Source organism: Dendrobates tinctorius, unplaced genomic scaffold (genome assembly GCF_039654945.1).
Source record: "Dendrobates tinctorius isolate UK_male_01 unplaced genomic scaffold, ASM3965494v1 ptg000157l, whole genome shotgun sequence".
Lineage (NCBI taxonomy): Eukaryota > Metazoa > Chordata > Amphibia > Anura > Dendrobatidae > Dendrobates > Dendrobates tinctorius.
Genome location: NW_027361824.1, coordinates 16,905,697 through 16,931,802, shown reverse-complemented (window position 1 = coordinate 16,931,802; position 26,106 = coordinate 16,905,697). Strand labels below are relative to the sequence as shown.

General features: G+C 46.0%; 1 protein-coding gene across 3 annotated transcripts; it reads right to left on the bottom strand.

Moving 5' to 3' along the window:
* Positions 1-5,038: 5,038 nt before the first annotated feature.
* Positions 5,039-24,842, bottom strand: TSKU (tsukushi, small leucine rich proteoglycan). 3 transcript variants are annotated; one of them, XM_073548617.1, is made up of 2 exons: positions 24,529-24,842; positions 5,039-6,350 (listed from the first exon to the last, which is right to left on the bottom strand). In XM_073548617.1, the coding sequence occupies exon 2, from the start codon at positions 6,340-6,342 to the stop codon at positions 5,287-5,289; it is 1,056 nt and encodes a 351-aa protein (XP_073404718.1). In that variant the 5' UTR covers positions 6,343-6,350; positions 24,529-24,842; the 3' UTR covers positions 5,039-5,286. The 3 variants fall into 3 exon arrangements, with proteins under 3 accessions (XP_073404718.1, XP_073404719.1, XP_073404720.1); XM_073548618.1 differs by lacking the exon at positions 24,529-24,842 and adding an exon at positions 23,310-23,509; XM_073548619.1 differs by lacking the exon at positions 24,529-24,842 and adding an exon at positions 15,833-15,854.
* Between the last annotated feature and the right edge of the window lie 1,264 nt (positions 24,843-26,106).

Below are 26,106 nucleotides of genomic sequence, written 5' to 3'. Positions count from 1 at the left end.
CCATAGAGAGAATATGGGTGTACCTAGCCCAATTTGAAAGACGTTGTCATGTGGCGTGCGCGCTGGTGAGTAGCAGTAGGCTGCTCAGAGCATGGTGCTCCCAGTATGGTTCGGCCCCCGCGGGTAGTGGGTTTGGCCCAACAACTGGTCCGACAACAGAGTGTAGGTGAAGCTTCAGAATGACGAAGGCAGGGATTACGATTGTGGAGGACGACAATAGACAAAGGAAGAGTGTAGGGTGTTATGATTGAGTCACCGTAGGAGGCAAAAACAGAAATGCTAGCTAAGTCCAGAAAACCAGAGAAGTTGGCGGCTATCGGATTGCAGACCCCTGAACCTATCGACACAACTAGCAGTAGCCGTGGGGGGTTCCTACGATGCCCTAGACCCCTCGATCACAGCCGGAGAAATAGCTAGGCCTAAAGAAAGAAAGGGGAAAACTAAACTGCCCCAGAGCAGACCCCAAAGCAATAGGCAGCCCCCAACATATAATGACGGTGAAGCTAGATGAAAACACTAACACAGGCAGAAAGATAGACTGAGCAAAGACGGGGCCCAATCTAGCTGGATAGAAAAAGGACAGGAAGGCTGCTGTCTGCAATCCGTGAAAAACCCTATGAAAATAAGAGCCAACAGACTGACAGTCAAAAAGGCCCTGAAGACGCTAGGCTTCAAAAAAGCTATGTCAGTACTCAGGAATATTCTAAAGACAGAGCTACAGGCAAAAGGAGATTCAGCTCACCCCAGCAGGGAATGGCAGAATCCAGAAAAGCAAGGAAAACAAAAACAAAACACTAATGCAAACAGGCAAAGCATAAAAACTTAGCTTAGAGGAGCAGGAATCAGACTGGTGTCCTAGAAGTCCACAGAGAAATCACCCGCAGGGCAGAAGGGCGTCGGCAGCCTTATATCCAGTCCGTGACTCCACTCAGCCAGTCATCCTCATCAGGTTCAGGTGCCTGATAATCAGGCTCATTACCTTCCTTCACCAGAATAGGGAGTTCACCAGACCTCAGTGACGAAGGGGAAAATGAACTCACAACAGTAGGGAAGGTGACCTGACGGACGGACAGACTTGTCAGAATAGCGAAAGGAAAGTTTGCACAGTTTAGACAGGTGTCAGTTACTAGTGGGGAAACAGCTGAGAAAGTGTAGTGGACATGCAGTACCTTGGGTTGACCATTAGAGGGCAGGGAGGAGTGTGAGCAAAGGAGTTGACATCAGCTTAGGAAACCGTTGGTCATGGGGGGCGGAGTTACAGGGAACCGGGAATGATATGAATTTGACAGGAGGGTTCCAGAAAGTTCCAGTCCCCAGGGGGAGCTCCAGTGACAGGACTACGACAGTTTATGCACTGTGAGGAAAACTAAACCAGGGGGACTCAGAAAGTCGGGGGGGTGGCCCTGACACAAAAGTACCGCAGCATAGACGAGGCACTGAGGTAAAGCATACCGTATTGAGAGAGACGACTGATCAGTAAAAGTACTGTTGGTTTAGGGGCCTAAGGCGGCCAAAGTGACGGATCTGACAGGGGCGTCGAAGAGTGAAGAGGGGACTGTGCGTAGATCTACGTCCCCGGTGTAAAGTACGGTGTGCGTGAAGCGGCCCTGGAAACGGAGGGCCGATAAGTGAATTGAAGTGCGGTGTACTTCGGAGGCCGTCAGGCGGACGGCAAGAGAATAAACTTGGACCTGTTGTACCCGACACTTGCCTCCATTGTGTCTCTGCGCGGTAAGAGAGGGACCACCCCCCAGTCCGGCCCACCGACCCTACAAACACAAAGAATGAGGTGCAAAATGAGACGTCCTGTCACCAGATGAAATCTCAGTATCCTGCCACTTAAGCCCCCGTCACACACAGCGAGATTGCTGCTGAGTCACAAGTTTTGTGACGCAACAGCGATCTCACCAGCGAGATCGCTGTGTGTGACACTTATCAGCGACCGCCCCCCCCGCCGGGTATCGCTGATCGTGCTCGGAAGCCCTGGACATTTTTTTTGATCATTGGTCTCCCGCTGGCCAGCAAGTATCGCTGCATGTGGCAGGCAGGAGACCAGCGATCAGCAAGCTGGACGCTGGTTTCCAATGTAAACCGTGGGTAACTAAGGGCGCATGTCACTTAGTTACCCGCTGTGTACCTTAGATACCAGCGCACTGGTGCTGGGAGCAGGTATCTAAGGTAAACAGCGGGTTTCTAAGCGCCACGCGGTGCTTAGAAACCCGCTGTTTACCTTGGATACCAGCTCCCTGCATCAACACACTGGTATCTAAGGTACACAGCAGGTAACTAAGCGACGTGCGCACTCGTTACCCGCGTCGTCGCTGTCCTGATCGCTGCTGAGATCGGCCTGTTTGGCAGCTCACCAGCGATCATGTAGTGACACACCAGCGATCCTGACAAGGTCATATCGTTGTCGGGATTGCTGGTGCGTCGCTATGTGTGACGGGGCCCTTAGTGAAAAAACATTATCAACTAGTTCACCAGATGGCCAATTAAAAATAGGTTTCTCACAATAAACATCTCATGGTGGGTAAAGATCAGTGAGTCATCTCAAGACCTTTGCAACATTATTGTTGCAAAACATTGATCGAAGAATTGTCTAAACTATTGAAGGTTCCAGTGAGCACTGTTGGGGGCCATTCACCATAAACCGGCCACGACCAGATGCTCCCTGCAAAATTTCAGACAGGGGAATAAAGCTAATTCAGAAGAGTTGTTAATTAGTTAAGAAGAGCCAAGGACCACCTGTGGAGAGGAACAGAAAGACCTGGAATCAGCAGGTACAATTTTTTTCCCCCCTCAACGAAAACTAAGCAATGCACTCAACCTCCATGGCCTGTATGCACGCTCACCACACAACGTCCATGGCCTGTATGCACGCTCACCACGCAAGACTCCATTGCTGAACAAAAAGCATGTTCAAGTGCGTTTAGTTTACTCAACATTTAAGCCCCCGTCACACACATCGATCTCGCTAGCGAGATCGCTGCCGAGTCACAAGTTTTGTGCCGCAACAGCGATCTCACCAGCGAGATCGCTGTGTGAGACACTTACCAGCGACCGACCCCCCTGCCGGATATCGCTGATCGTCCTGGAATGGCCAGGATTTTTTTGATCGCTGGTCTCCGGCTGGCCAGCACGCATCGCTGCGCGTTGCAGGCCGGAGACCAGCGATCAGCGAGCTGGTAACTAAGGTACACATCGGGTTTCTAAGCGCCGCTTAGAAACCCGATGAGTACCTTGGTTACCAGCTCCCTGCACCAGCGCGCTGGTAACTAAGCAACGTGCGTCGCTTGTTACCCGCGTGTCGCTGGTGCTGATCGCTGGTGAAGCTGCCTGTTTGACAGCTCACCAGCGATCATGTAGCGACTCATCAGCGATCCTGACAAGGTTATATCGTTGTCGGGATCGCTGGTGCGTCGCTATGTGTGACGGGGCCCTAAGATGAGGCTGAGATACTAGAACATAATCTGCCTGCTCAGATGAGACCAAAATTGAACTCTGTGGATGCCATAATACACTCCATGTTTGGAAGCTAAAAGGCGCTGCACGTCACCCCAAAAACACCATACCAACAGTGAAGTTTGGGAGATGGTAGCACTATGGTCTGAAACGGTTTTTATTTTTTTTTTTTTTTTAGCATATGGCACTGACAAACTGCATATAATTGAAGGATGAATCAATAAATTTACCAAGACATTCATGATGAAAATCTGCCATCATCTACCAGGATGAAGATGATAAAATGAAGGCAGACACTTCAGCAAGACAATGATCCCAAACACACAGCCAAAAGAAACTATTCATTGGTTTCAGAAACAGACAAATTTGCTAGAATGGCCGAGCCGATCACCGGACCTGAATCCAACAGAAAACTTATGGAAGGAACTAAAAGCTCAGAGTTCATAAATGGTGTACACGAAAGCTTCAGGATGTGAAGAGGAGCGTGTGTGTGGTAGAATGGTATAAAAAAAAAAAAAAAAAAAAAAAAAAAAAAAAAAAAAAAAAACAACCCACACCTGAGAAATGCCTGTGACTAGTTTCTCCATACAGAAAGCATCTTGAAGCTTCTATGGTTTGATTTCTTTGCCCGTGTGGATTGGATGGGTTGTTACCAACATCTGACGAGAATCTTCATATCAATTAGCACCTTTTTAAATATATTTACTTAGAAAATTGCTGACATGTTCAATACTTAGTATTACATCTGTGGTACGTAATCTTTACATAGTCATTTTATTACCAGCCATAAATAATGTGAGCAATGTATTTTATGTTTCGGAATTTACTGATGACACTCCGATGCCGAGGAGGGCTTTCCCAATGTCCTGTCGTAACTAACAAACTGGACCTCTATGCAGCTATAGGTGCTAGAAGTCATCCCTAAAGGGTATATGGACAGAGGTACATACGATGAGAATGGAGGAGGACACTTTCTCCCTTGGCTTCCAGATGAATCCTCTTCATGTGGGCAGACATTGAATTGGTACCTTGGACCTACTGCATTCAAAGGGTGAAGTATTACAGACTTGTACAACATGCACCTCCTATAGGGCCTTGTGCACGAGGCTTTAGGATCTGTTCTCATCTAGTTGTGAAAATCTCTTTCTGGTTCATGGGCCGCAACTTTACAAGGAGTGGGGACCAATGCATGTGTAGTGATGAGCGCCACTGTATTCCCAAAGGAATGCCCTGGGCAGCCAGGCATAGGCACACTGGGCTGAGCATGCATGCGTTTTCAAAAGGGAGAGGGGAAAAGGTTGCTGTCAGATACCTCTCTGGATGTGATCCCCCCTCCCACACCCCAAGAATAAATGGCTGAAAGACAACTTGCCCAATGCTTCTACATAATGTGTCAGGGAGAGCATCAGGAGCCTCCAGATGCAAATGTTCACTACTGGACATTTCAAGGGCCCATCTGCATACTATATGGCAGTATTATTAATCTATATGATGGAAATCCGGATCCAAAAAGCAAATTTTACACACCTCTAAAATTGCAGCCTTAACAAGCAGATAATCCAACATGACACATCTCTGAATTGTAAACTTTTATTTAACTATAGCAAGTAAAAAAAAAACAAAGCAAAAGACTCGAACTGATTAGAAATGGAAAGTTGATTGGCATGAATTCGTTACACTGTAAATCCGTACAAAAATGTGCATTCGTTATTCCGAGAAGAAGTCAAGTAAAATCGCTTGTAAAAATTTATAAATAAATCAACTTTTACCAAAAAGGCACATAATCTCCCAAAAAGGCAACCTGCACATGAGAATTCGGAACTTTTACAAAACATCTTGTGCTGATACAGCACCGCGATCGTTACGACAGACCAGGACTTCTCTCCGGACCAGGCCGTTTTGGAGATGGAATTGATCTTCTTTCATCGTCTTTATACAATGGATATTTTTTCCCCAGGTAATGCTTTTCATAGCTGGTAACTGATGAAGAGTATCCTTGGGCAAGGACACTACAGCGGAATTCAACAAGTTCAACTCATGTAAAGAACTCAACCCAAAGAAGACTTTCTCGGTTAGAGATAGCAGGTTAGGATTATTTGAGAGGTCAAGAACTTGGAGAGCCGTTAATTCTCGGAAGCTTTGTGGATCAATCTTGCTCAAATTTGGCATGTTGCTCAACGACAAATGGGTTAAACTTTTAAGTCCTAAAAAGTTATGGCCCTCGATTTTGGAAATTGGGTTTTTATCCAGATTAAGAGACTGTAAAGGAATTCCTTGAAGGCCTTGGACAGACCGTAGTTTATTTCCTGACAAATTCAAGCTTCGTATGTTTGGAAGAGGATTATCCGATCCTTTCGATAGAGTGCTAATCAAATTGTTGGAAAGGTCGATTTGTATGGCTTTCCCATTATTTTGGGAGGTGAATGTACCGATATTAATCTCCACCAATTTGTTAAAACTTAAGTCGAGTTCTACAAGAGGAGAGTAAAAAAAGCTATGCTCCGGAAGAGCCTCAAGACGGTTGTGGCTCAGATCCAAAGACTCCAAGTATCTTAATTTGGAGAACGTGGAAGAAGTAATTTTTACTATTTGGTTGTAACTCAAATTTAGGTTGATCAAAGTTGTGTACCCAGGTCCAGACAGCACAGATTCATTGACATGTTCCAGTTTGTTTGAGGAAATATCCAGGTACATTGTGTCCAGTGGGAGAGAAACCGGAACAATGTGGGAACCAACACCACTACAATCCACTTTGGTCAGGCTGAAGCTATCGAACAGCCCAAAAGTTTCAACTTCACAGGAACATCCCGGGAAACAAGTCTTACTTGTAGTAATGAGGCTGGTGAGGAACAGTATGCTGTACCAGGGAGATAGCCCCATGGTTATACCTAGAAGGAAAAAAGCAAAAATAATTACCAAAAAGAAATAGGTCACATAAACTTGTACAAACTTATACCAACTTTACAAGTAAAGTTATATAAAAGGAGAAGCCCAGGTTATACCAGTATGGCTTAGGGTGGCAGTAAGAGCCGCTTTCCACTCTACTGAAGGTTGATATAATAAGCAGACACTAAGCCACGCCATAAGACATTACCCATCTTACGAGCTATATACACTTTCCCATCACTGATCACGTCGAGCCTCACAGCGGATGTCATATATGGAGCGAGCACAGCATGCAGCATGTCGATAAAGCCAATTTTTACCCTCCATAATTGACAACATTTCAGAAGCCTAAGCAGTTTGTGGTAATCTGTCCCCTGATAATACCTCGTCCTAGAAAGTGGCCACATTTTATTACGGCACCAAGCTCGGGCACAGCATGCGTCCACATTACCCGTCTCTTACGGACATCTCCTGCACCATGTGTAAATATTAAGCAATTATTTTCTGGAACACAAAAGGATGGAGCCCTATTATCTGTAGAAACGGCAGCCTTTATATTCCAGCAAACCCCCAGAAGCAGAAATTAAAGGTTTCCTGGACTCTTACGAATGAAGCTCCTTTATCTATAAAGCAAATATTATTGATGTTCCACATCTGGACAGAAGCTTAGAAACTCATCAGTTATCCTTTGTGACCGCTAATCTGGCATAAGGGTTGCCACCAAGGGCTTCCAAGATGATAACCATGATGCTTATTACTCCTTTCAACCTAAAAGGGTTTAGATTTTTAGGGCAAATGCTCTTTAGGGAGCAATCTCAGGTAGCCCAGGTTCCATCCCCTTTTTTGTGCCATGTAAATCTACAGGAGAAAACTTGTTCTTTCAATTGAAGGTTTTTTTTTTTTTTTAAAAAAAGGTGTTTGTTGTCCATGAAGAAGGAGTGGATAAAAGAAGCAGTATTCCCCCTCCCATCAAAATTATCCTCTTAATATATTGCAATCATCATATTATACAGCACTGTGTACTTACAATTGCTCATTTTGCCTTCTCCTCAGCTAATTCTTCTCTTTTCCTTTAGGTTGACGACATAAGATGGAAAACTGGCTAGCTGAATCCTATGTAGTAACAGATGGACAATTTTGCCTCCATGAGACATTACTGCAAAGTCTCAGTTTGGGGGTTGGTTATGACTCGTGCAGGGAAAATAAATTCAGTTTCTACATAGAGCAAAGAAGAATCATCTGGGTACAAGGGCAAAAGTACACGGTGTTGTACAACGTTGTAGAGGATATAAAAAAAAATCCATGCAGACGTCTCCGGAAAGGGAACACATCACCCTTACATTGAACATATGGAAAGAATTATAACTGGGGAAGCGAGAGATGACACTTCAACCTCCATTGGAGTATGAACCCCCTGCAGTGACCAGAAATTACAACAGTATCGGCTCTTAAAGCCAGACACGAAGTCAGGGAAGTATGCTTCTCAGGCATGAGCTTCCTTTGATCGCAGATGTGTTGGAGCCAGAGGCCAGTGATGAATATTGGGGGTTCATACTGATGAGATATATGAGAAATTCAATTTTGCTGTGACATCGAAGGAATGAACATAACGCATTCACTCACATCACTGTAAAGCCATTCTAACCCTTCCAACTTAACGGGTCTGATGGATGATGCCATGCTTTAGCTCTGTAAAATTATAATAGAAAAACATAATAGTATCTACCACCTGGGACCTCCAGGGGCCAAGATACACCCCCCCCCCCCCCCCCAACTTACAGGATCTCTCATAAAATTTTGAAATCCTCAGCACATCCCACAACCAGCCCCCACCAAGGGGAGATGTGGGCGTAAAGCAATTTTGTACTTTGGAATGCTTAGAATAATAAACCACTACATTTTCAACTCATCTACCGGTATATATGTCAGCAGCGCGGAAACCATCCACAAAAATCACTTTCCTTGATGGATTAAATATATAAAATTTAATAGCTTTGTGCCTCTTGATCTGTAAACCGCACCCCTGAAGCCATGCGCTACCTGTAATGGGTGTCCGATCAGCCTGTATAAACGATTGGTGGTGGCAGCTAGTAGTTGCCTTTTGTTACTGTGAATTTGGCAGTGTCCGTCCCGGGCCATGCATGTGTGTTCCATGTGTTGGAATTCCGCAATAATCAGCCTAGTAGTGGAAGCAGCTGAAGCCTCGTCCACCACTCAGCCAATTGCGTAAATCTCCTGACGATTGGAGGCAGTGGAGTTGAGTCCCTTGACAAACTGGTGGCAGTGGTGGGATCTGAGTGACCTCCCTCGGCTGCATACCCTTGACATAATAGGATTACGATATATTAAGAGGATAAAAAAAGAATGAAAAATGAGGAGACGGAGTTAGAGGTTTGGCTTACCAACACCACAGCTCTGCTGCAATCTACCATATATGGGACCACCCAGAATAGCCCTTAAGTTGGACTTTATTGCAGCTTCTACAGAGCTGCGTCTTCCAAGATTTGAACACCTTCTAGGAGTCTAGTTATTAAGAAGCGTGTAAAATTTATCGCTCACGTTCTGTTCACAAGAGACACTGGCCACCGGGGAAATCTTGTACCAAAAGCGCCTTGGGAGAGATAAGAACCGTGGAGAAGGTGGTAATTGATGCGGAAACTGGTCCAGGCAGGAATTCACATCCACTTCAGAAGACATCCTGCCCAATTAACACCAGGTCTATTCCAGGGGACAACTACTCCAGGAATGTTTTCAGAGGGTCAGAATTTAAAAAGGTGAAAAATTAGGTTACGGCACCATCAAGAGGAACTAGGTTCAAGAAATACTCCGTCTAGGTGGCACTACAAGTCTTCTAGCTACAGAGGCAAAAAATAGAATATTGGAAGTTCCAGTAGCGAATGAAGGTGTGAGAAGTCTTCTTCATAGGGGGCATCAGAAAAAACCCACAAGTGCTGCCGACCATATATTGTGTCCTCCCGTCAGCAGGAACTAGAGAACTGTAGCCCATTTATGTACCATTTTGGAAGGACATAAAGTTAGGTGTGTCTGGCAAGTCTGAACGGTGGGCACCGGCAACCAAACAAAATTTGTATGCCCCCGTCATGCAAATGGCTAAACAGCAGCAATCAGAGCTAGCTCCAGTCACTGCTGACAGAGGGAGAAGCTGGCTGTACAACACAGCCGGCACTGGCCCATTATGGAGCAGGATCGGCTTCTGAGCCCAGCCTTATAGTTATACCAGGGTGCGCAGAGGGGTTATGGAGTCCAATTGCGATTGTTCCATGGGAAAAACGTGCAACTGAGAAGTTGCCTATGAGGAACAGAAAATGTATAGCGTGAGCATGCCGGTAATTGTAAGAGAAGTAAATGGTGCAAGAGATCACAACTCTCCCAAAAAAAATGCATAAGACACCATATAGTGAGAAGTAAATGGGATGAGTAAGAGGGAACAAGCTGAATTATGAATACAGCTCTGGAAGTACAATGGCTAATTACACACAAAAAAAAAAAAAAAAAAAGCTTTTCAGAAAGATAAGAAATAATACCTTAACGATTTTCATCAGAAATAAAAGTCTAAGAAAACCGTCCGTAATATAGAACATATTCTCCTTAGGTCCTCAGCGGCTACTGAAAATACAGGGCCTGTCACACCGGAGGAGGTTTGATAAAATGGCACCATGCAAAATCAATAAACCCATTTCTCGCTCTTCCTGCAGGCCAAACTTTTGCTGTAAAAGAAACCCTTTTTTTTTTTTTTTTTTTTTAAAAATCACTTAATCTTAAAGTGAACTTCACCTAAAAATAAATGTTCCTGTCCCCCCCCCCCCCCCCAGTCCTTCCCAGCTGTCGCTGCTCCTGTCTGCAGTTTCTGGGACAGGAACAAGCTATGGATGTTGAAATCAGCCATACTGGCTTTCATGGGGCTAATATCCGTCACTTGGTCACCCACAGGCAGCTCCTCCCTGGGGGGGGGGTAAGAGAGACTGAACGAACCGAGAGCGAACGAACAGAGCGCGCGAAAGAGCGAGCGAACAGAGAGCGCGCGAGCGAACAGAGCGAACGAACAGAGAAAGCGAACAGAGAGCATGCGAAAGAGCGAGATCGAACAGAGCGAGATCGAACAGAGCGAGATCGAACAGAGCGAGATCGAACAGAGCGAGATCGAACAGAGCGAGATCGAACAGAGCGAGATCGAACAGAGCGAGATCGAACAGAGCGAGATCGAACAGAGCGAGATCGAACAGAGCGAGATCGAACAGAGCGAGATCGAACAGAGCGAGATCGAACAGAGCGAGATCGAACAGAGCGAGATCGAACAGAGCGAGATCGAACAGAGCGAGATCGAACAGAGCGAGATCGAACAGAGCGAGATCGAACAGAGCGTGCGAAAGAGCGAGCAAACAGAGCGTGCGAAAGAGCGAGCAAACAGAGCGTGCGAAAGAGCGAGCAAACAGAGCGTGCGAAAGAGCGAGCAAACAGAGCGTGCGAAAGAGCGAGCAAACAGAGCGTGCGAAAGAAAGAGCAAACAGAGCGTGCGAAAGAGCGAGCAAACAGAGCGTGCGAAAGAGCGAGCAAACAGAGCGTGCGAAAGAGCGAGCAAACAGAGCGTGCGAAAGAGCGAGCAAACAGAGCGTGCGAAAGAGCGAGCAAACAGAGCGTGCGAAAGAGCGAGCAAACAGAGCGTGCGAAAGAGCGAGCAAACAGAGCGTGCGAAAGAGCGAGCAAACAGAGCGTGCGAAAGAGCGAGCGAACAGAGCGTGCGAAAGAGCGAGCGAACAGAGCGTGCGAAAGAGCGAGCGAACAGAGCGTGCGAAAGAGCGAGCGAACAGAGCGTGCGAAAGAGCGAGCGAACAGAGCGTGCGAAAGAGCGAGCGAACAGAGCGTGCGAAAGAGCGAGCGAACAGAGCGTGCGAAAGAGCGAGCGAACAGAGCGTGCGAAAGAGCGAGCGAACAGAGCGTGCGAAAGAGCGAGCGAACAGAGCGTGCGAAAGAGCGAGCGAACAGAGCGTGCGAAAGAGCGAGCGAACAGAGCGTGCGAAAGAGCGAACGAACAGAGCGTGCGAAAGAGCGAACGAACAGAGCGAGCGAAAGAGCGAACGAACAGAGCGAGCGAAAGAGCGAACGAACAGAGCGAGCGAAAGAGCGAACGAACAGAGCGAGCGAAAGAGCGAACGAACAGAGCGAGCGAAAGAGCGAACGAACAGAGCGAGCGAAAGAGCGAACGAACAGAGCGAGCGAAAGAGCGAACGAACAGAGCGAGCGAAAGAGCGAACGAACAGAGCGAGCGAAAGAGCGAACGAACAGAGCGAGCGAAAGAGCGAACGAACAGAGCGAGCGAAAGAGCGAACGAACAGAGCGAGCGAAAGAGCGAACGAACAGAGCGAGCGAAAGAGCGAACGAACAGAGCGAGCGAAAGAGCGAACGAACAGAGCGAGCGAAAGAGCGAACGAACAGAGCGAGCGAAAGAGCGAACGAACAGAGCGAGCGAAAGAGCGAACGAACAGAGCGAGCGAAAGAGCGAACGAACAGAGCGAGCGAAAGAGCGAACGAACAGAGCGAGCGAAAGAGCGAACGAACAGAGCGAGCGAAAGAGCGAACGAACAGAGCGAGCGAAAGAGCGAACGAACAGAGCGAGCGAAAGAGCGAACGAACAGAGAGCGAAAGAGCGAACGAACAGAGAGAGCGAAAGAGCGAACGAACAGAGAGAGCGAAAGAGCGAACGAACAGAGAGAGCGAAAGAGCGAACGAACAGAGAGAGCGAAAGAGCGAACGAACAGAGAGCGAAAGAGCGAACGAACAGAGAGCGAAAGAGCGAGCGAAAGAGCGAACGAACAGAGCGAGCGAAAGAGCGAACGAACAGAGCGAGCGAAAGAGCGAACGAACAGAGAGAGCGAAAGAGCGAACGAACAGAGAGAGCGAAAGAGCGAACGAACAGAGAGAGCGAAAGAGCGAACGAACAGAGAGAGCGAAAGAGCGAACGAACAGAGAGAGCGAAAGAGCGAACGAACAGAGAGAGCGAAAGAGCGAACGAACAGAGAGAGCGAAAGAACAGAGAGAGCGAAAGAGCGAACGAACAGAGAGAGCGAAAGAGCGAACGAACAGAGAGAGCGAAAGAGCGAACGAACAGAGAGAGCGAAAGAGCGAACGAACAGAGAGCGAAAGAGCGAACGAACAGAGAGAGCGAAAGAGCGAACGAACAGAGAGAGCGAAAGAGCGAACGAACAGAGAGAGCGAAAGAGCGAACGAACAGAGAGAGCGAAAGAGCGAACGAACAGAGAGAGCGAAAGAGCGAACGAACAGAGAGAGCGAAAGAGCGAACGAACAGAGAGAGCGAACGAACAGAGAGAGCGAAAGAGCGAACGAACAGAGAGAGCGAACGAACAGAGAGAGCGAAAGAGCGAACGAACAGAGAGAGCGAACGAACAGAGAGAGCGAAAGAGCGAACGAACAGAGAGAGCGAAAGAGCGAACGAACAGAGAGAGCGAAAGAGCGAACGAACAGAGAGAGCGAAAGAGCGAACGAACAGAGAGCGAAAGAACAGAGAGCGAAAGAGCGAACGAACAGAGAGCGAAAGAGCGAACGAACAGAGAGAGCGAAAGAGCGAACGAACAGAGAGAGCGAAAGAGCGAACGAACAGAGAGAGCGAAAGAGCGAACGAACAGAGAGCGAAAGAGCGAACGAACAGAGAGCGAAAGAGCGAACGAACAGAGAGAGCGAAAGAGCGAACGAACAGAGAGAGCGAAAGAGCGAACGAACAGAGAGCGAAAGAGCGAACGAACAGAGAGAGCGAAAGAGCGAACGAACAGAGAGCGCGAAAGAGCGAACGAACAGAGAGCGCGAAAGAGCGAACGAACAGAGAGAGCGAAAGAGCGAACGAACAGAGAGAGCGAAAGAGCGAACGAACAGAGAGAGCGAAAGAGCGAACGAACAGAGAGAGCGAAAGAGCGAACGAACAGAGAGAGCGAAAGAGCGAACGAACAGAGAGCGAAAGAACAGAGAGCGAAAGAGCGAACGAACAGAGAGAGCGAAAGAGCGAACGAACAGAGAGCGAAAGAGCGAACGAACAGAGAGCGAAAGAGCGAACGAACAGAGAGCGCGAAAGAGCGAACGAACAGAGAGCGCGAAAGAGCGAACGAACAGAGAGAGCGAAAGAGCGAACGAACAGAGAGCGAAAGAGCGAACGAACAGAGAGAGCGAAAGAGCGAACGAACAGAGAGAGCGAAAGAGCGAACGAACAGAGAGAGCGAAAGAGCGAACGAACAGAGAGCGAAAGAACAGAGAGCGAAAGAGCGAACGAACAGAGCGAAAGAGCGAACGAACAGAGAGAGCGAAAGAGCGAACGAACAGAGAGAGCGAAAGAGCGAACGAACAGAGAGAGCGAAAGAGCGAACGAACAGAGAGCGCGAAAGAGCGAACGAACAGAGAGAGCGAAAGAGCGAACGAACAGAGAGAGCGAAAGAGCGAACGAACAGAGAGCGAAAGAGCGAACGAACAGAGAGCGCGAAAGAGCGAACGAACAGAGAGAGCGAAAGAGCGAACGAACAGAGAGAGCGAAAGAGCGAACGAACAGAGAGAGCGAAAGAGCGAACGAACAGAGAGAGCGAAAGAGCGAACGAACAGAGAGAGCGAAAGAGCGAACGAACAGAGAGAGCGAAAGAGCGAACGAACAGAGAGAGCGAAAGAGCGAACGAACAGAGAGAGCGAAAGAGCGAACGAACAGAGAGAGCGAAAGAGCGAACGAACAGAGAGAGCGAAAGAGCGAACGAACAGAGAGAGCGAAAGAGCGAACGAACAGAGAGAGCGAAAGAGCGAACGAACAGAGAGAGCGAAAGAGCGAACGAACAGAGAGAGCGAAAGAGCGAACGAACAGAGAGAGCGAAAGAGCGAACGAACAGAGAGAGCGAACGAACAGAGAGCGAAAGAGCGAACGAACAGAGAGAGCGAAAGAGCGAACGAACAGAGAGAGCGAAAGAGCGAACGAACAGAGAGAGCGAAAGAGCGAACGAACAGAGAGAGCGAAAGAGCGAACGAACAGAGAGAGCGAAAGAGCGAACGAACAGAGAGAGCGAAAGAGCGAACGAACAGAGAGAGCGAAAGAGCGAACGAACAGAGAGAGCGAAAGAGCGAACGAACAGAGAGCGAAAGAGCGAACGAACAGAGAGCGAAAGAGCGAACGAACAGAGAGAGCGAAAGAGCGAACGAACAGAGAGCGAAAGAGCGAACGAACAGAGAGAGCGAAAGAGCGAACGAACAGAGAGAGCGAAAGAGCGAACGAACAGAGAGAGCGAAAGAGCGAACGAACAGAGAGAGCGAAAGAGCGAACGAACAGAGAGAGCGAAAGAGCGAACGAACAGAGAGCGAAAGAGCGAACGAACAGAGAGAGCGAAAGAGCGAACGAACAGAGAGAGCGAAAGAGCGAACGAACAGAGAGAGCGAAAGAGCGAACGAACAGAGAGAGCGAAAGAGCGAACGAACAGAGAGAGCGAAAGAGCGAACGAACAGAGAGAGCGAAAGAGCGAACGAACAGAGAGAGCGAAAGAGCGAACGAACAGAGAGAGCGAAAGAGCGAACGAACAGAGAGAGCGAAAGAGCGAACGAACAGAGAGAGCGAAAGAGCGAACGAACAGAGAGAGCGAAAGAGCGAACGAACAGAGAGAGCGAAAGAGCGAACGAACAGAGAGAGCGAAAGAGCGAACGAACAGAGAGAGCGAAAGAGCGAACGAACAGAGAGAGCGAAAGAGCGAACGAACAGAGAGAGCGAAAGAGCGAACGAACAGAGAGAGCGAAAGAGCGAACGAACAGAGAGAGCGAAAGAGCGAACGAACAGAGAGAGCGAACGAACGAACAGAGAGAGCGAACGAACAGAGAGAGCGAAAGAGCGAACGAACAGAGAGAGCGAAAGAGCGAACGAACAGAGAGAGCGAAAGAGCGAACGAACAGAGAGAGCGAAAGAGCGAACGAACAGAGAGAGCGAAAGAGCGAACGAACAGAGAGAGCGAAAGAGCGAACGAACAGAGAGCGAACGAACAGAGAGCGAAAGAGCGAACGAACAGAGAGCGAAAGAGCGAACGAACAGAGAGCGAAAGAGCGAACGAACAGAGAGCGAAAGAGCGAACGAACAGAGAGCGAAAGAGCGAACGAACAGAGAGAGCGAAAGAGCGAACGAACAGAGAGAGCGAAAGAGCGAACGAACAGAGAGAGCGAAAGAGCGAACGAACAGAGAGCGAAAGAGCGAACGAACAGAGAGAGCGAAAGAGCGAACGAACAGAGAGAGCGAAAGAGCGAACGAACAGAGAGAGCGAAAGAGCGAACGAACAGAGAGAGCGAAAGAGCGAACGAACAGAGAGCGCGAAAGAGCGAACGAACAGAGAGAGCGAAAGAGCGAACGAACAGAGAGAGCGAAAGAGCGAACGAACACATACAGAGATTTATTATCTGTGTGCTCAGTATTACCACCCTAGGTCTCCAGCATTAACTCACTCACCTGCTAGTGATATGGAGATTACTCTGCTTATCTTATCCCAGTCTACACAGCAAAGTTAAGCTATACAGCTTATTGGATCTAGGGGCCAATTTTGTTTTGCTTATTTTCTGAGGATACGTCTCCCTTATAAAGGCGGTTCTGGTTTCTCCAACCCCCGTCTTGCAGGATTACATGGCAACCATTCAATACATGGGATGAGTCGGGTCCAGCACAGCAGCTCTAGCTTTTTGAGATGGGTTCCTAAACGCAAGGTCAACATGGGATAAAAAAAAAAAAAAAAAAATAATAATAATATGGGAGCACACATGCAGGGACACGGCAGTACAAGCACATGCTCTGGGTTTCCTGCAGGTTTGATATCAGGCTGCCGCCTTTACTGGCAAATTGCTGGTTTCAGCGGCCCTGGGATGTGAGGACAGCCGAATCCCTGCACAAACCCCGACTGCGCCGCACTGGGAATAGCTCGTTAGATGACAATGGGCTGGTAGCCTCCGGGGGCCACCTTGTAGCCAGGCGAGATCACTCATCACATATTTTAGAAAAATAGAAAATCCACTGGAATAGGGGGGTTTAAGACGGGAAGATTTAGGAATAATTTGCAATTGATAATTTTACCCAAGTGATTCCTATACAGGAGGCTACAGGGCATAAATAGCCAAAAATGCAAGTCCCAGATGTATAACAGGCTTTTACTGCCAGATTGAAGGGTCTTCCTAGCCCTTGTTTTGACTGGTGTGGCGGCCAGTGACCGGAGAGGTTACAGCCCTTGCACCGCTATGGGAGCTCAGAGTACAAGCAAGCGCATGAGCGGAACAACTGCAAATGGAGAGAGCGGCGCATGCGCAGCAGTGGAACCTGTCAAAAGGGGGAGAATTAGGTGAACTCCTGCTCTAGAAAATACATACAGACCCAGCACAAAAATTCATAGAACAGAAGGGTCCACTTTTCCCATGAATCCTTTTCAAATGCACCATTAGGACCCCCATTGATTAATGTCCGCATAGCCCATAGTCACTCTGGACGACCCGGGGTGTCAGTATCTCACACAGGAAATTCAAGGATTTTGATCGGATCGATGCAATACCTCCTTTTCCCTGGGGTGGCACTGTAGAGACATTGGATACTTTCTGTTCAGCTGCTGCACCGATCAGATGATCGGTGGGGTTTCCCCGAACAGTGAAAACGTGTTATGATCAGCTTATTATAAGGAAATGCTTGCAGATAAGAAGAGGATTGTCTAATGAGGATGATCCCGTAAAGAAATCACTAATGATTAGTTCTAATGGAGAATTTCCTTTAAATACTGCAAGTTGCCCAAATGTAAAATATTCATTAGTGAAGAGAATGTGAGAAGTTTACCTGCAGTCCCATGTAAAACTACAGCTCTTCCCCATCTGTTTCCATGCGGATAAACGTGACTGGGTCATATGGTGTCTATGGAGGAGCAGAGTCCGCTCAGTGCCTGGGAGATAACAAGACCCTGTTGTTTTACAGATCAGGAACAAAAGGCAAAGTGACACAAACTTGTGAAAGTGGAAGGAGTCACTTAGGTCTGAGGCAAGAAAGACAAAAGCTCCTTGTGTGAAACCAGGACTGAAAGGCCTGGGGGGGTTGTGAAGACTCTAATTCCTTGACTCCAAGCAGAATACAAATCATCTCTTCTTCCATCTACTATCCGGCCATCACTTACTGCAGCAGAAAAGCAGCAAAAAAGTAATACACACAACCAAGACCTATCCTGCAGCGTTAATAGTAATGAATGGGCAAAGCACGAGAAGCCAACATCCAACTCCCATTATTATTTCCCATCATTGCTGGGTCAATGGTAAAAAGTTCAGATCATTAAAATATTTTGATTTTCTCATCTCAACATTAGAAAAAGTTTTTTTTTTTTTTTTTTAACAAGTAAGAAGTGGGCAATATATTTTAGGACCTTTCCCACTTTTCATAGCAAAGTCTGATGTTACGAGGCGGGCGGCTACTTTTTACTAAAGTGAGACTATCCTATCTATAAAAAGTAAAATTAATAAAACATTGCGTTTACAAGACTGACACTAGAAAAGGAGAAGTCAAAGATTTACAAGGATGAGTGGGTGTAATTGTCAGGGCGGTGTACAGGGCGACAGGCAATATTATGACTAGCAGTAAAATTACTGGGAAACGAAAGGGAGAGAAGATATACCGTATATTTACGTCATGCAACTGCGCCACTACAGAAATTTAAAGGGGGTCTCCATATTGCACAGTCCCATTTTTTTTTTTTTTTTAATTTTGTCAGAAAGGTCTTCTAATAAACGGATCTGTACGTATCCTACTGCTCGGAGCTCCAGGGATCACTTTTTAAAGAACCTAGTATAAAGTGTTCAATTTTGCTGCAGCGCCTCCGCAGGAAAAATGAAGCATTACATGGCGCAAAATGAAACAATCACATAAAATCCTCAAAAGTGAGATGCTTTTTGCAAAGGTACCACAAGCAAGCTAACTGATGGATTCCCGACAACCCCTTTATAGTGGCTATAAACAAGACATTCATGTTGTCAAATTTAGGAGGGTATGGAAACAACCGACTGTTTTGTACCCAGGTTTCTCAATGTAGTAGGGGTGGGGGACAAACACAACAAACACAACAAACACAACAAACACAACAAACACAACAAACACAACAAACACAACAAACACAACAAACACAACAAACACAACAAGCTATCCAGTTGACTGGGAAGAACTGGGCAACAACCCGTATAAGACCAGTCACATTGGTTGTCGACCAATTTTTCCGAAAAATTGATAGAACGACTTAGGAATTAAGAGAAAACATTATTTTAGAACAGAGTTACTTGTGCAGTTTTGTAGTAATGTAACGGTTACATTCAGGAAATTTTTGGAATGGGGCACAAACACAACGTGCGCCTGAGGGTCCATTAATCAGAATTCGCCACTCGAAGAAGGTTGTTTCACGTACACAATGCGCAAGACGTATTCAGCGCCATTCCGCCATAGTCTACTGAACACTGGCAACAGTTTTACAAGTTGTCGCCCACCATAAAACAAGATCTTACATGCTGAACAGGGGCCATAAACAGCAGGGGGCACTTAGTATTCCAGCCCACACTCTCCAAGCGGCAGAAGAACGGACTGCGAGCCAAGGCTGGAGGCTGCAAGACGCTCAGGACTGTGCAAAAATGGGACAAGATTCAACAGGAGTCGAAAAATGTCCGGAAAATGGTTCCTAGGAAGAAAACTTAAAATTTATGAATCACTTTTGATGTGGATTTTTTCTTCTTCAAATATTTACCTATTTCTTGCAGTAGTTTTAATAATCAATGCTACAAATCTGTCCAAGAGAATCCCTTTGTTTGTAAGCCTACCAGACTTTGGAACTCAGGTATAATATCAATTATTTAGAATTAAGCAATAAAATTAGGAAAATGCCTAATTGGTTTTACCCAAAGTTCTGTGGGTCACCAGTGATCTGGCTATACAGTTGCAGAGGTTAGTTACAGTCATGCCCAGGCCCTGGTACAAATGGACTTGAAAACGCCCCTCCACTAGGAAGAATTGGAGTACTGGAAGGACATTGCCTCCTTCTGCACTCCCTATGTTCTGGCTCTACTCCAAGGTGACATGTACTGAAATCCCAATTGCCCAATCCTTCTCTCCTCGGACGTCTATTGGAGATAGTCCAGTGGCGCCCTGATACACAGCAGGTAGTTGGGAGAGGGATTTTTTTTTTTTTGGGCGGAGGGGATTAATACATCAGAGCTTGTAAGACTTTCATTATTGTGTTCCGGGTCCTAGTGGGTCACTTATTTGGTGGCATATAGAGATAAAATAAGGTACAATGGACCTGTAAGCCATGTTTCTTCCCAGTGTTAAGACACTTATTTCCTTTCCCCACTGTGCTTTTCTGCAGGCGCCCTTACAAAGCCACAGAATAGAAGTCTGCTCTGATTGTTGCAGTTCCCCCTTCCCCCAGGCTCCCTGTAAAAGCCTATAAAGGGAAGAAAAGACAAAACTCCCAAAGATACAAAACACACAGGATAGCGTCTGTGCATGAGTTTCGTGAAGGCATATCCAGTTTGCTTGAGTAGATTTTCTGCACAACACAGAATAAAAATACAATGTTTGTGCTACATATGAACATGGCCTGGTGGGTACCCCATTACGGTTCCACACAACAGGACACCAAAAATGCAGCTGTGTGCACAGTCTTCACATCTTGGGGGTCACAACAATAATATAACGTAAATTATGAAGAGACAGCCTTGTTTGTTGCATTGAAAAGACTCAAATATAAAAGAAAGACTGCGGCAATTTAAGCCTTTAAAGCTGCCTCTGCAGGACCCTGCCTGTCCTTGATCACACCCATCAGTGACATCACACCTTACCATAATGACATCACCCACAGTTCTACCCCAGCCAACAAATTATTAGATTATCACATCTCACCATGACTGACACCCGGCCCTCCCTCCAGCAAGGATGACTGGACACTGCTATGATAAATGGGTCCGGCCAAACAATGCGATGACAGATCTTTAGGACATTATGCCTTTAAAATGTCACCACGTAAAAAACGGTCACAAGATTCGTTGTAATCTAATCAGTCCAGACAGATCTGGCTTATCCCTTATCAGTAATTGCGTGGGTCTTACATAAAGACCTAAATGAAAATGCTAATGGCACCATTGTGGGGTCTCACCACACCCCATTGTATGCTCTTTGGTGGAGAGCAGCCTCTTAACCCCTGAATAACCACAAAAGGTCCTGTAGTTTAACATCGCTTACTAAAAACTACATAGACATGTATTGTTATCGGACAGTCTATGCCGGCCACATTTTAGGGACATGATTATTAGAAATATGGCTTTGTTGCCCATAGCAACCTTTTTTTCCAGTCCAGTTCCAAAAAAAAAACAAACTAAAGGTTGCTATGGACAACAAGGTGATAAAAAAAAAAAAATATATATAATATAGGGCCTAATGGGAAGCGAGGCCTTGCTGCCCATAGCAACCAGCAGTTTCTGAAGCTGCTCCGGTTGGTTGCCATGGGCAACAAGGTCAGACTTCCTTTAATGAATGAGGGCCTAATGGGAAATCTGGCCTTGATGGCCAACTAAACACTGGGCGGACACTGACCTCATGTTTGTGGGAGGACATGGACAACTTTCCCATCATTTACTAGAAACCTACCTCACAACCCCACCTAGCGACTAAACACTGCACCCATAATAAATGAAGACACAGATACACAGCTTTTTTTTTTTTTTTTTTTTTTTTTTATCAAAAAGGTCAAATCAAAGACTAAAAAAAACACTTTTGCAATCTGTCACCACATCAGTGACTCAGTGCAATCCAATATCTGTCAGATCTGCAGAGCATACAACCAGTCACCTCTGCTACTACAAGATGGAGGATCTCTCCTACCTGGGGGGGCAAGGAGCTGCAAGATGGGGAGCAGAATAAGGAGATAAGGGAAGTCTAAGAAACCCAAGACCCGGCCTAAAAGGGAATGTATGGTGGCGGGAAGAGTTTACTGGTCGAGAAAATGGTGAGAGCTGTAGTCCCGTCCCATCCCCCCCCCCATTCCCTTCCTCCCCCTTTTTGTGGCCAATGCTGCCTGGAAAGGATGAAAAGCAGATTTTTGGGGAATATTGTAATTCTAGAAATATGCTCTGGGGAGAGAACGACGGAGTCTGGAAAATATAAAGATGGGGAATGCACCGACTTATGCAGGGGGGGGGAGAATCAAAGGTCCATCACTGAGGATGAGAGGGGCTTTAACTAATGGAGGTGGGGGGAAGGGATGTGATGGCTTTTATAGACAGTAGGGGGGGGGGGAGAAAAAAAAACAAACAAAAAAACAAAAACTCCATACTTTTTTTTTCCAGCTTCTTTTGCAAAATTAAAAAAAACACTACGGTGATTTTTGCAAAAAAGTTACAGGAAATCTTACCAGTTACTATATCCAAATTTGCTGAAAGTAAGGAACAGATCTCCAGTTATTAGAAGCGTGCAGATAAGGCTGCATTCAGACTTTGTGATGGATTTACATCCACTCCCCCCCATGTCCCCTTCAATAATTGGAAGATTTTCAGAAAAAAAAAAAAAAAAAAGTACTTTTTTGGCTATGGCTGCAGCAAAATAACGCCAACAGCAGCCGCAATGTGTGAAGAAACCAAACCACCACCCAGGACAAAACTGAATGGCTGAGCAAAATAAAGTAACCACTTCAGCTCTGCTACATCTGGAGCATTTAGGTCAATACATTATAGAGAAGGGCGCGTCCAGCTTTGCCAAAACTCCTGTTCCCCCAATTTAGAAAATTTTGGTACAACTTGACTCCTGTAGTTTTGCCATAGGGCAGCTGTTTGCAGTCACTGGGCAGAGGAGGAGGAACAGTTCAGCAGCTGCTGATCAAATTACTTGCAGCCGTGGCAATTTCAACTCAAGAAATAAGGGAAAAATTAGGATATATCCCAAACCACATACATAGGTCTTCCCTATACATCCCCCTAAGGTGAACTAAGGCAACTGTCAAAAGAACACCCACTGGGTAATATTCATGACTGCCTAAAATCTGACCACATTGCCAACCCCCAATATACCCAAAATGAAAAATTATCTTGTTACCTTAAGGGCCGATTTTTCAAAAAAATTCCTAGGTCATAGCTTGTTATTGGGAAGGACCATGATGACGAGGAACAAACCAGATTCCAAGTATAAAGTTCTTCTTAAAGATAGGTTCCATAAAAATATAAATACATCGTATACTCACTTTATGGATTGTTTTGCGTCACTACTCTAGTACTCCTTGTTTGTATATAGTTTCCCAAATTAGGGATTTTGTTGATAATTTGGGATTAATTTTATGTTATCTTTGTAATTTTACCATGCCCAGAACTATTTACCAACCAGAGTTCTTTACCAATGTACCTGTCCTTTCCTGCCCTTACCCTTCATTTTCCCTATGGATATAATATATATATACACGTTTTCAATTTAATGATAAAAAGTGAATAAAAATATTGAAAAACAAAGTCCATAGAAGGTCACTAAGGACGAGGAAATATCACCCCACGTGGTCACCAACATTTAAAAGAATCTGGGGGGGGGGGGGGTTAGTGGCCACAAACAGGGAACCATTTAGGTTTTGTGGAAACAAAGGTTTCAATAAGTCAGATTCCAACTTGAAGGACCCCAATTTTTTTTTTTATTTTTGAATTGTTTTTTTTAGGAACACATATATTTCCAAAAGTAAATTGGATTCAAAAAGTTACAATATATACACCAGACGATAGTTCACTATGGATGGGATCACTCTACAATATTTGGGGGTTGGTGAATGTTCCTAAAAAAAAAAAAAAAAAATTGGGGTCCTTCAAGTTGGAATCTGACTTATTGAAACCTTTGTGTGTGTATATATATATTCATTCTATTTCCAAAAATTACAATATATACTTTTTTGTGTCATTACCTGTCTCTCCTTTGCCACACAGGTTGAAGTTGCTGACCCTGTACTTGAACAATTAGTCATTAATCATTTATGGGACACTGGGTTGTTATTATAACATGGGTTCAGAGTCCTCCTACAAGATATAGAGGCGGTCTCAATTTAAAGAGTTTTTTTGTCCTGATTTTTGCTGGGAGGAAACCCCAGACACAAATACAGAGACTTGTGGAGAAGAAAAAAAAAATCCCCAGAGTTCCCAAAAGATGATAAAAACTAAATATTTAGCCTTTATGCAACATGGGCGGTGTGCATCTGTGCATCCAGCCTTTCATCAGCGAAAACTTAAACAAGCAAAAGCTACAAGTGATATTTACTAACAATCCAGACAACAGGAAACAGGTCACATCTGGTGAGCAGGGGGAGGGGGTCCAGCATGGGAAGAGGGGGTCCCAGTTAGCCCTCTGTGCAGAGGATCCCTGCATGGTGTGAAATGCTCTGTACATGGAAGTCAGTAGAGGCAGGGGTTAAATGTGTAGGTAATAGGAGTGTAATAGGCATAGCTGAGCTAGGTGAAGTGCTAAGGGGTTAATTGGAATGCAAAAAAAAAAAAAAAAATGGCAGTGATGTTAATGAAGCCCCCTGGGGTGGGGTGAATGTATGTTAGAAGGGGAGTTTGCATACAATGTTAGTGAACCCATGCCTGCCTGTATTGCAATAAAGATATTAGAGCAAGGTGTGGCAATAAAGGGGTTAACACAATGAATCCAAAAGTTTGCGATAAAAGTTACTGATGCCACATGGGGGATAAAGTCTGATCTTCAGAAGTTTTGTGGACATGTAAAAAGGAAAGATTCCATTGCAGTATGGAAAGGGTTAAAGGGTGACCCTCAGCGCCCCCCCCCCCCCCCTCCACCATGGAGGGATTAAGTTGAAGATTTTGGGAAGGGTGCAGATCTATTGTGATGCCATGTGCGGGGTGGAAGGGGTTAATATAAGGCAGTGGTATTCAGGGTGCAGAGAAAGCAAATGTGAGACCCCTCTCTCCCTGCTGTACTGGGGGGGGACAATGTGTGGGAAGTAGAAGCATGTGGGGGGTTAACACACTATGTATAGGAGGTATAAGGAAAGTTAGAGAAGCCAGGCCAGCTCTGCAGGGGTTAATCCAGGGTCCAGGAAGCTTTCATTGAAGTTAGTGAAGCCATGCACTGAAGTTGCTGAAGCTTGTAGCCCTCCCCCCTCTTACCTGCTGTGCGCTGGATCCAGGGGGAAGCAGGGTCCTCGGGATCAGGGGGCGCAGTCCTGTGTCATCCTCTCTGGGCTCCCACTCTGCAGATGTTGCGCTCATTTATAGGCTCCTTCCCTCCCCGGAGTGTGAGTGCTGCTGCCTGTCCTCGGCTGGAGTCAGCCCTGCATTCTCCTGCACACACTAGTGGAGTGAGGGAGCGTCTGCCAAGAGCAGGGCCGGGGAGAGCAGCAGCAGCAGTGTGTGGGCTGGCGGCTCCCAGGCTGCTCCTATCACAGAGCAGCACCAGTCAAGCCCAGATTGTTCATTCTTTCCTTGCAACTTTTTTTTTTTTTGTGTTCTTAGAGAGTTGATTTTTTTTTTCTTTCTTGCAGCTTGAAATCTTCCACAAAGAAGGAAAAGGTTTCAATAGAAGTCTGAGTGTGGGGGAGGGCAGGTGGTCGCCTTTTTGGGTGGGTTTATTTGCCACCCCCTAGAGAGAGCCCTGCTCATGTAAGGCTGTGAAGACATGGCAGCATGCTCTGTTACAGGGGTACACCAGCTCTCTTTTTTTTTTTTTTTTTTTTTTTACTCCATACAACTTATGGCATGCCTGTCATTTCTGGTGACTGTTCAGACTTAGGCTGAGTTCACACGTGGCGTTTTTTTCGCGGTGTTTTTTTACAGCGCGATTTTGCCACGAAAACGCAAAAAATAAGCATCCCATGCATTCCTATGGGATTCCGCAATGCTGTGCTAATGCTGCGGTTTTTACCGCGGCGGAATTGCTTTGTGGTAAAATACGCAGCATGCTCATTAATTTAGTGGAATCGCGGCGATCCCGCACCCATAGGAATGCATTGTTCTGCTTACTTTCCACAATGGAATTCCGGAATTCTCGCGGTAATTTCCGCTACGTGTGAACTCAGCCTAAGCTGTCCTGTGCGCGCACATGAAGCATAACACGATTTCAGACCATTATATATATGACTTGTAGCCTCACATGTCCCACTCTGCAGGCTATGTCCTTAAGGCTGAGTGCACACGTAGCAGAAAATTTCTGCTCAAAAACCTGGCTCCCTTCCCAGAAACCACGCCTTTTTTGTCTTCGCGTTTTTGCCGCGTTTTTTTGCGCGGTTTTGATGCGTTTTTTCCAGGCGCATTTTCAAAAAGCATAGAACTAGCCAGAAACGCAGAAAAATCAGCAAAATTAATGAGCGTGCTGCGTTTTTTACCGCAATGCGTTTTTTTGTGGTAAAAAAACGCATCAATATGCACAAAAAATGCAAAATGCATAGAAATAAATGGGAAGCTTATTTTTAGCGGTTTTATAGCGGTTTTATTGGCAAAACCGCTAAAAATATCGCTAAAAAAACGCTGTGTGTGAACACAGCCTAATTGTCGCTGAGCTTCTGGCTCCTGACAAGCTGCTATGAGGTCTCCCATAGACATCAGGGATTCCTTCTTTTCTGTCTCTATGTAACACATGTTCAGCAGCAGCTTGGAGGACATTATACAGTAGTGCTGACTGAGCAGTGTAGCTGCGAATTCAGAACTATGGTGAAATAAAACATTTACAAGAAATCAGAAACATTGAGG

What these genes read in the sequence shown, in the direction of transcription:
- TSKU (XM_073548617.1), bottom strand. Translation starts at nt 6,342, where the DNA reads ATGGGGCTATCTCCCTGGTACAGCATACTGTTCCTCACCAGCCTCATT.